Below are 12,011 nucleotides of genomic sequence, written 5' to 3' on the forward strand. Positions count from 1 at the left end.
AACTAACCCTATATAATAGTGTGCGCTCAACAAGCCTTATATGATAGTGTGTGCGCAACAAGTCCGATATAATAGTGTGTGCGTAACAAGTCCGATATAATAGTGTGTGCTCAACAAGTCCTATATAATACTGTGTGCTGAACAAACCTATATAATTGTGTGTGCTCAACAAGCCCTATATAATAGTGTGTGCTCAACAAGCCCTATATAATAATAAAGCAAATCTTAAATGAATTGTCAAAAGTGCCTTCGGTTTGTTACAAACTGACAAAATGAACCGTATCTCATTGAATGCTTACAGTCTGAATTTTGTCACATTACCACAGGTTTGATATCTGACCGTTTTGCCCCGCAGGTACTGAAACCAGTCTTCAATTGTAGGCTTACCACTCTGCAATGATATTTCTTTGTCAAACAAGCTATATAGTTCACGCAGCTGTGGCCAGAACACTGTCAATGTTCGAATGTTGTCCTTTGGTGTGGTGACGATGACGTGAGCAGTTGCATAACAATCTGGGCGTCTGACAGGAGATCCACATGATTCACAGACGTCGTTGTCGTCATGCTCGAAATTATAACACCCTGGTTTGGGGCAAGATTTGTACATTTCAACCTCAGTGTCTTCAAGGGTGCCCTTCGCGAATCCCTGGGCGATATTAATATCACCGAACTCTGTTTTTTTCAGTTTCTGAAAAATATCGTATGGAGGCTTTCACGTAAAGAAATATAACACACACGCGCGCACGGGAGTGAGAGTGAGTGAGTGAGTGGGAGAGAGAGTGAGTGAGAGAGAGAGAGAGAGAGAGAGAGAGAGAGAGAGAGAGAGAGAGAGAGAGAGAGAGAGAGAGAGAGAGAGAGAGAGAGAGAGAGAGAGAGAGAGAGAGAGTACACAATCCTGCAATTTCAAGGAACACAGAGTATTAACATATAAAACAAAATATCATGTATCAGGTGACATATCACTCCTGCACGTTTGTAATATTTTTCATGTACAATATACTATATTTTTCTTTATACACTCAACTCGAGGAACTATTTCGAGAAATCGTTTATAGCCCGTTTGGCTCAAAATCGGACCGATGAATTGCAATCTAACTCGAAAACTACTAAACATATAATACTCGATGAAACACTGATCATAATTAAAACATCAGACCATCTCTGTGGTTTTTTGCATACTTTATGTACCAAAAATAAAGTTGTAAAGTTTTTTAACAAACTATCATTAAAAGTTTGACAAAGTTCCCTGTTTGTTACGAGGGAGGACTGCAAAGAGAGGAACAACCAGGTGTACGCGGAGCACGTGCACACGTGCCAACAAAGTTACTGAATAATTAACCTGATGAGTTGAGCTGTCTCCATCCTTTCTCGCACACCGTTTCGATTTTGAGCAAAACGGACTATAGTTGGTTAAACCACCTCACCCAACAGGCAGCGCTTTGCCAAAATAATTGAAAGGTTAACAGGCCTTGGTACCTTCACATTTGTCTTCCTGGTGGTTGTCACCGAGGATTCATCGACAGATTCATATTTCTTCCTTTTGCATCCAGTCATGTGGATGACGTCACCACTTTCAAGGTTGACGGCTTCATCTTCCCAGATATCAACATAGCCAGAACCTGACCGGTCTGCCAGTTTGATCTGACGGTGTGTCAGCAACTTTCCAAAGGAATATCTTTTAGTGAGAAACGATTGCTGAAACGGAGCAAATAATAAGCATACAAACTAGTGTAGGAATAGGAATAGGAATCTTATTTTGAATCATGTTTACCTTGTCAGCAGCCAAGTGGTTGAAATATTGGCTTCAAGACCAAGCTTGAGTCCAGGGTCATGTATTTCTCTCCACATCATGATATTGCTAATGCTCTGCCCACTCCATCATTTAGGTAAGGGCATTTCCAGAAGGTATTGCAACTAGACCAACTTGACCTGACAATCCAGTGATTATTGCGTACACCTCGCCGGAGGTTCCATGATACTCTAGAAACCAAGTCACCGAGCTTTCAAGATCACCTGATCCATTTGGTGCGGTCATTTAAACCCTGAACCCACACATGGCAAGTCATGAAACTGTACAGCTAAGGTGATTACAATGTTACAGTGTCAAACTTACCTTCACGATCTTTCCTTTTAGTGCAACCCATGACCTGGGCTGAAGGGCAAGAGCTTTTTTGATGGAGACAACCTCTTCTCTGCCAAAGGCTTCTTTAACTAAAGACGAATCAATTTCGATGGGGGTAGTGCTCGTCGCGTTTGATTTTTTATGCAGAAATAACACATTTCCGCTCCAGCTCACGTTTTCCAAGATAAGACCAGAATTAACCTTGAATTTGTCAAACACTTTTCCGTTTGTAACACAGATGTCGACTGCAGATGTTGTGTCGGCAACTTCAGCCATAAACTGCTCCTTGCCATTTCGCATTTCGGTTTCGTTCCTTTCTACTACTGTCACAAACACTACTAAATGCGGTATTTTTGGAGCTGTCTTAATATCTGCCAAGTTCATCCTCTGGAATATGAAAAAGGTTTGTACACACCATTTACAATATTTACGAAATTACATGTTATGAATTTGAAACATCAGCGCACGAAAATTTCGATTTTATCTCGAAACTGATTCATTTGGTCGAATCAGCATAAAACAGCAGAAAATAGTGAAAAAACATGGATGTCATGTTGTTTATGAGGAACACGTCTCGGAGTACACTGTACATTCTTAGTCCTTGATCAAAATAAAGAAGTTGTTATCCATATATTTCCATCTTTTATATGTATCACTAAATGCCATTCGGGGCGGTGGGGTAGCCTAATGGTTAAAGCGTCCTCTTGTCACGCTGAAGACCCAAGTTCCATTCTCCACATGGGTACAAGGTGGGAAGTCCATTTCTGGTGTCCCTCGCCTTGATATTGCTTGAATATTGCTGCAAGCGGTGTACAAACATATTCACTCTAAATGCCATTGGAAATATTAATACTGGTTCACCGTATATCCCCATGTCGGTGAGCATGTCCTGCTACTTAGGATTGGGTTTTTATTTGCATTACTTATCCCGAATTCGTTACTTTCTGTAGCATCTACAGCATCAATTTGACATAGCTCCAGTGCTCAATTAAAATCAGATCAAAGGTTGTTCTTTGCAAGAGGAAAAAGCCGACAAGAAAGACACTAAATATCAGACGCCCGATGTCTTAAATGCTCATGGCACTAAGTATATGTAGAATTTCGAGTGCGGATTGTATTGCAAGTTGTAGCAACGGATTGAACAGTAAAATCACTCACGGGGCAACCGCTGTCTTCCTCACTGTCTTCATCTTCGCTGCCAGAAGTTACTTCCTCATCATCGTCTACATTTCTGTCTTCAGCAGTGTCTTCATCCATATCTTCATTGTGCTCCCCCATCTCCACTTCAGTATTAGCAGTTTCCACTGAAAATCAGGTTGTACAATTAATTACACAGTATTCAGACATACAGACTGCATCTCAAACGATTCTGTTTTTAGTTGTAGTCTTGTACGTCTTGAAACATTCACAGATGTGATCTTCGTGTTTTAAACAAAGTTGATCTGTTGTCGTATCATTAATATTTTCAAACAGCTATTTAACCCCAGCTTGCACAGCTGATAGTATTTACATGTTTCCTTCTTTGTGTAGATATACAGTTACATAAAGTTGGAACCGTACAATGGACAACATAGGAATCCTTAGCAGAGATTTCTTAGGATTATGGAAATGCCTTTGTGGCTCAAAAATATATAGTCAGTCTGCTTACACTTCTCCAAACGGTCTTGAAGATGGTCTTTTACATGACCTTGGTCGCCTGCCAGTCCTTTCATGAGATGCTTGAAGTCACTGGTTGGCCTTTTAATCAAGAAGCCGACCAGGATTCTGACCTTTTTACTCTTTTGCGGCGTTTTTTCTATCAAATCCATTTGGTCGTGACTGAGAACTTTATTTGCAAACAGATGGCCTATGAGATCTGTGCCTTCAAGTTCTAGCGTTGATTGCAGGTATTTATATTCCTCCTGGAGTACGTCAAAGGCGTTTAAAGGTTTCATGTTACCTGACATAGAAAAAAGTGTTTCATAAGAAATCATGACAACAGTATTACTTAATCATATGTCAGGCTTAAAGTTCGAGGGAATGACGTATCTCTCTTGTAACAGATTTCGATCGTAAACATTTTGTAATGTATTGTAAAAGTGTTTATAATGAATGGGTGTACTTTGATCGTAACCATGCGCTGGGCTAGTGTTAATTGTCAAATGTTGTCTTTCTACTAAATACATGGTATAGAGCCAATTTATTTATCATCAGTTATGTACTTTTCAAAAAAAAAGGTGATTGAAAGAAAACTATACATCGGAAAAAATTGAATTTTAGGAAATTGTTTGACAGAAACCAATCCATGCTGAATCCCAACATGTTGGGGAATGGTTGCCGACGACAAAGCGTTTGAAAAAGAAACGTTGAACAAAAACTGCACTCAGTAAGTAAACTCCAAAACAGCGTGTGTTGGTTCTTTTTTTTTAAGAGTATAGTTGCAGCATGTGAGTGAGCGAGTATAATATTACATTCAGTTTAGTAACAGGCGGGGACAGCAGAGAAGGGCTTCAAATATCCAATGTGTATTCCTTTTTCACACTTACCCGAATATTCCGCAAGTGATTTTATGCGTATGCCAATAAATAAAACACATGAACTCTTTGTATTGTAAAATGCATCTTACTTCCTGTCAGAATATACTGTGCACACTGCTATGACTATGTTTGTGAACCAAAAACAACGAACTGGAAACATAATAAAGCTAAAAAACGAAAACAAAGCATCGTTGTCCACATGTTACATACAGTGAGTGAGTGAGTAAATATTTATCGTCACATTTTTATCAGCAATATTTCAGTCATATCGCTACGAGAACAATTAACAATTATATTATAAATATATAAAAATAGAACATAAAAGCCTGATGACAAAGATCAGGAAAACTACTAGTGTATCACAGATATCCATTTAAAACTAGTAATTAAACCTAAAACATTTTAATTAGAAATAACAAGACAATATAAACAGGCTATAGATTGCCAACAGCTAAAGGTTGATCACCATACTAGGGACCATGGGGTTTTACAGTACATTTGCTTCCTGCATGGACCCTAGCTGGATTTACACCATCCCTTCAGTTGTTAGCAATTTAGACAAATTTAGCCCTGCATTGAAAAGACACATATTCTACGATTAAAAAAAGTGGGTAGGTTTGATTAGACTTTGAATGTTTGTGGACGTACGCACCCTCTCAGGACGACAATACTTTGCTTCATACAGAGTACATATGAAATGTGTACATTCATACAGTTGCAGTGAGCTCAAAGTTGAATGCTGAGTTATGCTACAAATTGGTGAGACGTCTCAACAATTCCGTTGCATATTCGAGATATCTTTTTTCCAGACAATGACAGTATCGAGTGGGAAAAGTCTTCTCTTGAGCATGAAGAAACTTTCTGTTTTACTTTTCAGGCCAACCCACTTCAACCAGGTGACTGACTCTGCAAGGATGCTCTACTTGTAAGAAGACATTGGAATGCCTAGTTAGACCACGAATTTTGGTAAGGATCATCATATAAATGGACGTGTTGAAAAGTGCGTAATAACATCAAAGCAATAAATAGTTCCATGTGAGGGTGTCAATACCTCGAATTTCTATTGTCGGTTCAACAAAACAAACCACCAAGGGCAGATGAAGCAAAACTGTAAAAGGATTCGACTCTAAAGGATACTCTAGAGTCTACATCTGTATTGCCCCCGATGCTTTTCTCTCTACGGGCCTTCTGGAGTTTGTCTCTAACCAACATCACTGAGTACGACCACGTGATGGTCAATTACGCTCCCAAGTGACTGATTTTCCCTCTTCAATTTTCAGATTAAGAATGTTGTATTTGCCGTTGGACTCAACGCGTGAGTGAGTTTAGTTTTACGCCGCACCCAGCAAAGCTATATAGCGGCGGTCTGTAATACACGAGTTTGAACCAGACAATCTAGTGATCAACAACATGGGCATCGATCTACTAAAGTGGAATACGAAGGTACACTGGACTCTGGCAATATCGACCTCTGTAAACACCAGCACTCTGTATGTGTAAACCAAGTCAGCGATCCCGGTTTACTGAAGACCAATTCTAACACGGGTTTGGACTCAACGAGGAGAATATGGTTCTTTTGTGTGGATTCTCCCTTGGAAAGGAGTTGAGTTATATCTGTGTTGAAAAGCTTAAAGACGTTAGTGGCAAGGGACAGGACTACAGAAATCACCCTGGAGAAATCACATTCTTACAGAAATAGGTTCAACAGGTGGCCAGCATATCATTAAAATGTGAGCAAATACAACAATAGCGTTCCAGACATACCAAATTAGTGAGGTACAGAAACTCATCTTTAATGCCCAGCCGGAAGTTAGTTAATCTGATCGTATGTACTAATAACTTTGTTGAAATGGAGCTGGAACCCAGTCACTGGCGTCCTGTACATCAGTAATCCCTGTAGTCCACACCGCGTCATCATGTATCATCACGTGCTTATGTGGTGTGGGCATTGTACTAAACAGCCACACGCGTGTATTCTATGTCAATGTCCAAATGGCACCTTCTGTAAGCCCTTCTTACCCACCGAACTTACATATTTAGACTTTCTTTCAAATCTGATGCCTTTAGAAGGCAGCCATTTCCCCCACCCTCAGAAAATCCTTCTTAGCATTGCATGGATGTTACTATGTCATCAGGCGAAGCATGTTGATTAACAGTAGACTTAATTCTTGTTTTGATATACATACATACTTGGAGTTTGTTAGAAAGTAATACCAGACGTTCGACACACTAGGGGCGTTTAAATATGTTTCAGGTCTTTGTAACTTTCAATTATATCAGTCCATGCAATAACAAAGGCACTGAACGCCCCATGGTCGTTCGTATGATGATCTACCTTCAGTTGTTTGCGATTTATAGCCTGTTTTCATATGGTTTTATCTTTATAAATATAATAGTTTTAGATTGACATGCTATTGATACTCTAGTTATTTTACAGCCCTTAGATGACTGGTTATTTAACTTGTATTTATTATGTATGTAAAACCTTTCTCGTCACGATATGGCTGAAATATTGCCGAGGTGACGTTAAATTATAACTCACTCACTCAATTCTATGGGTGGGTGAGCAACTGCAAGAGTCGTACATAATACCCGACACCGTAATCGATCAAGCTGTGTACATAACAACGCAAGAAGTTTGATTTACAGATTTACCAGATAGTACACGCCTGCTGTTAAAAAACACAGGTCATACTGTTAAACATTATTCTGCGTGAGAGAGAGATGTTATCGGATTTGTCATGGCGTGCCTTTGCACGTATGTAAGACCCTCAGCAACCATCCTAAAACAACAGAGCAGATTTATGTCGATCCAGTTTTATTATAGCGGGCTCCAGACACATGTGTCATACAAACTACAACCACTATTGCGCAACGGATATAATATCCTGAGTACATCAGATTCTCACACCATTTCTATTATAAAATGTTTCTGACATTTCCCAAAGGATTCAACTGGAAAATTAACTGTCAACTTTTAAATGAATTAATCACAACGAGGAAATTGTAAAATTACTCATATTCTTTTCACCAAGATAATACTCCAACGGATGACAATATCAAATCCAGGCATTTGGTGATAATACATTTTATTATATAGGTAGCATTTTTCCTGTACCACGATTGGTCAAAAGACCGTCACATGATTGACTACAAAACACGATATTGACTTGAGTTTTCTAATAAATTACGATATTGACTTGGGTTACTAAAAATAGACAAGGAATCCCGTACGAAGGGGCTTCCACCGCTTTTCAGCCAATCAGATCACTCGGATAGATGGCACAGTGTGTGCATTAAAAGTTTATGTTAAAACCCGTTTCTCTTTCATTATATAATAAAACAATTATAGACTCTTGTAGAGGTCGATATCGGTTTTTATTGACCTGAGAAAAACAATATCGACCTCGCAAGCTCGGTCGATATTGTTTTACTCAGGTCAATAAACACCGATATCGACCTCTACAAGTTCGGTCGATATTGTTTTACTCAGGTCAATAAAAACCGATATCGACCTCTACAAGAGTCTATAATTGTATAATGTCACCCAATGATATTTTGAAATATTGGAAATACTTATTCATTTGTTACAAAAATCACTAATGTTTGATTACGCCATGCATGAAAAGCAGTTATTTCTGATTGACATATTCATAGAAATACCATGTTTATACATGACCCATAGTCACATAAAATATGTAAACAATACTATTGCTTTATTCAAAATAACTAAAATGACTTAACAATAATTCCTATAGAATACCAGTTACATGTGTTTTACCAATTTGCAAGTGAAAATACATTGAGATAATACACAGTCACAACATTACCCGTAACTCACTTCTCGATGAGTAAAATCAAATTCCACCATATAAACAGATTAGAGTTACTTCCCCTATGGTGGGGGTATACCAGTCACGTGACCCACGAAACTAGGAGACACTCAAACTTCAATCAAAGTTGGCGGCTTTTTACTATTATTGGTTTTCCTTCAATAACATATGTCTATAATAATTGTTTTGACTATTTAAATAAGTAAAACACCTATTGTAAGTACGAGATCAGTAATAATTAAATCTAAATCGAGAGTAAGCGTTACTCGACAACTTGACCTTCACAAAATCACGAGCGTTTCACCTCGACATGGATAAATTACCAAAAACATCATATAAACAGCATTACAAGTCCCTAAATGAATATTTTCCGGTACCCGGTAATGTTAGAAATACGTAGTTGTGTACAGAAGACCTTATTTCGACCTACAGAAATGCATACATACCTAAAACAACAGAGCAGATTGATGTCGATCCAATTTTATTTTGGCGGGCTCCAGACACGAGCATGCCGATGCAATCTCATTGGTTCGTTGACAACGGACGTGCCTCAGCTCTTCGGCCAGAGTTATCACCCTTTTACCATTGACATATTACCGAAGGTAGCTAATATTCTACATTCTTACACGTACAGCAGGATATGCCGAGATTTTTTCTTGAATATTTATATACCGTAATTAAGTTACTGTGACATGGTGCATGGTTGAAACTGCAACAGAACTCTTATGTGCAGATGTGTATAAATTGATGAATATGAGGACAGGTACGAACTCACGCTGGTTTTATCATTACCTGAATGATGTGCACATGACACAAGCAGCTTGAAGATATTAATTCCATTTATTGCACAACTAATACGATCAGTTCACAGTGTAACCCAGGAGTCTTACTAGCCAGTAAATTAATTATACCTGTAGATCAAGCAAATGATCTGTTGTAACATCCCGAATGTACCCTGTATATTTGCATTTATCATGTACTTTGACGTGCTAATGGTTTTTTGTTATAGCTGCAAACGACAGACGTGTGCTTTACAGGTACAATTATCGGATCTGTCTTGGCGTGTCTTTGAACGTATAGCATAATATGACATTATGTGGTCCTGAAGTTTATTATTTAGTGATAAAGTTTCTGTAACATAAAGCATGGATGAAACTGCAATAAAAATCTTATGTACACAGAAGCCGAACATCTCTACCCGTCGTACATGACACATGACCCCTTCGTCGGCCTAGCTGTGTGAATAATAATGCCCGAAGCTCAGATAGAACAACATCACTCGAGAGAGATGCAGGGTTGAAAATGCAAGAACATATTATGTACAGATGACTACGAACTCACGATGGTGAGGACACAAACTCGTGCCAGTTTTGACATTATATTAATGATGTGGATATGTCGTGAAACAAACAGCTTGAAGATTCCTTCTATTTATTGCACAGCAAGAATATACTACCAACACAATCGGTTCACAGATATATAAAGGTTCACCTTACCTAGTGCCTGCGCCATTGTTATGACTTGGGTCTATATATAAACAAACTGGCTTGATCTGGTCAAGTTGGATTTTTCCCAGTCGAGCGGACAACTCAGTGTCAGTGTGGACCTATTCACAATATAAAATGAGTGAAATCTTTTCTAAAGTATCAGGGTTGATTAAATTATACTGGTGGAGGGTGAGTTGTTATATCATGACTGTGAAATAAACGTGCGTTACAATAGACACTTTAGTTCCCTTAACCGAAATTATGAGGTTGTAATTATGAGCAACTCACACTCTACACTGGTACTTCCACTGACAACCATAGGTGTTTCCAGCTTTAAGATTGCGTGATTATTTTAATGATTGTGTAACACGCACAGCAGTAAGTTGATACTGTGTGTGTCTATAATTGATGATTGTGTTTGAAACTTGTCTGGAAAACACACATAGGGTCTCGGTGCAGGATAGCGACACTGCATGAAATACTTCCTAATATAATACACAATTCGTGATTTATCGCAATAAAGACAGTGATGACAATATTCACCAGTTACAACAATGGTAAAGCTACCAAGAGAGTCCAAAGCTGGGAATCCGGGATGAAACCGTTCTGAAATGAGAGAGGCAGCTGCTGGTCCTCTACTAACTTGATATAGATGTCTTCTGGAACATTCTGAGCTCTGTTGGATTGTGTATACACAATGCTATTTAGAAAGTGGTCAAATGTAACATATGTTATATTTGGGATTACACTCTCTTCGTACAGTGGGGCAGTGCGGTAGCCTAGTGGTTAAAGCGTTCACACCGGAGAACCAGGTTCGATTCCCCACATGGGTACAATGTGTGAAGCCCATTTCTGGTGTCCCCCGCCGTGATGTTGCTGGAATATTGCTGAAAGCGGCGTCAAACCCAACTCACTCACTCTTCGTAAAGTACAGATTCTAGTACCCACACCCTCAGAATCAGTCACACAATCGCCAACACACAAAGTCAGCCGCCTAACCCGCTCAGCCACCGCAGCGTTTGCTGGATTGGATTATTCCGGCTGCTGTAGAAACTTCCGGATTAGCCTTTATTCAAATTCACCACAGCCCTCGAATGAATCCCCACAGAAACACTGCAATACAACTACAACACTGTTTTACAATGAATACCACTGTCATATGCAGTGAGGTTTTATAATGTGTCAGGGCAGGATGAAATGGAAAGAAAATACCTCTCATGCATGTATGTTCAGATATTCTAAAGATCCACAAGGCAATATTCTGTACTGGTTGAAAGTTTCAGGACACATGCACCGGGACGAAGTACCCATCGATAACTTCGTGTGTCACGTAGTGTACAAAACAAAATGTGCTCAGGTCCTTGATTAAAATGGTTAAAAGAAATTCCCAAAGGGATTCTTTTCTCAACAAAATATCGAACTGCATGCTAAGTAGTAAACCAAATACATATCACCTGCGACACAATGAATACACTGGGAACTCAGAATAATGACCCTTTAGGCTATCGTTTCTGGACAATTCTGTACATTTCAGATTCAGGAAGCACGCAAAGCACTCATTCCTATCAAACGGTTGCATTCTATATTGAAGAATCATTAACATTGAGTGAGTGAGTTTGTTTTTTTACGCCGCTTTTAGCAATAATCCGGCAATATCACGGCGGGGGACACTAGAATTGGGTTTCACACTCTTTTATATTGAAGAATTTTCAAAAGGAAGTAGCAGATTGTTATATATCCAAACATTTTCGAAATCGATTATAGAGTATTATATCGAGACATGGTTTCAAAGATTAGTCATCCCTCGAATCTAGATTTTTATGCATTTGTAAAGCCTACTTTCTTCAAGGAACAATAGTTTTTGAAAGTACACCAAACGGATGTGACGGGATGAAATGTTTGTATATATTCCTTAGTTTTTGACTAAAAAAAATATTCAGTTTAGAGTATTTTAAACATTATGAAATCGCTGTTCACTGACCAATCTATACAAACTACAATATTGATTATTACACATCTTAGGGACTACGTACATGATTTATCTTCTAACACA

The 12,011-nt window shown here is 38.7% G+C and overlaps 1 protein-coding gene across 3 annotated transcripts; it reads right to left on the reverse strand.

The window, feature by feature from the left end:
• Positions 1 to 252: 252 nt before the first annotated feature.
• LOC124267500 lies at positions 253 to 10,017 on the reverse strand. Of its 3 annotated transcripts, none has more exons than XM_046702422.1 (5): positions 9,968 to 10,017; positions 3,281 to 3,426; positions 2,114 to 2,509; positions 1,477 to 1,695; positions 253 to 688 (listed from the first exon to the last, which is right to left on the reverse strand). In XM_046702422.1, exons 1-5 carry the CDS (start codon positions 9,981 to 9,983, stop codon positions 296 to 298), a joined length of 1,170 nt encoding a protein of 389 aa, XP_046558378.1. In that variant the 5' UTR covers positions 9,984 to 10,017; the 3' UTR covers positions 253 to 295. The 3 variants fall into 3 exon arrangements, with proteins under 3 accessions (XP_046558378.1, XP_046558376.1, XP_046558375.1); XM_046702420.1 differs by lacking the exon at positions 9,968 to 10,017 and adding an exon at positions 3,771 to 4,060; XM_046702419.1 differs by lacking the exon at positions 9,968 to 10,017 and adding an exon at positions 3,735 to 4,060.
• Between the last annotated feature and the right edge of the window lie 1,994 nt (positions 10,018 to 12,011).

This window comes from Haliotis rubra, unplaced genomic scaffold (genome assembly GCF_003918875.1).
Source record: "Haliotis rubra isolate DU_JTF1 unplaced genomic scaffold, ASM391887v1 Scf1316, whole genome shotgun sequence".
NCBI lineage: Eukaryota > Metazoa > Mollusca > Gastropoda > Lepetellida > Haliotidae > Haliotis > Haliotis rubra.

What these genes read in the sequence shown, in the direction of transcription:
- LOC124267500 (XM_046702419.1), bottom strand. Translation starts at nt 4,056, where the DNA reads ATGAAACCTTTAAACGCCTTTGACGTACTCCAGGAGGAATATAAATAC. An exon ending in AGGAAGACAGCGGTTGCCCC is followed by an intron (nt 2,510 to 3,280) that starts GTGAGTGATTTT and finishes TTCATATTCCAG; the next exon opens with AGGATGAACTTGGCAGATAT. An exon ending in TAAAAGGAAAGATCGTGAAG is followed by an intron (nt 1,696 to 2,113) that starts GTAAGTTTGACA and finishes GCTCCGTTTCAG; the next exon opens with CAATCGTTTCTCACTAAAAG.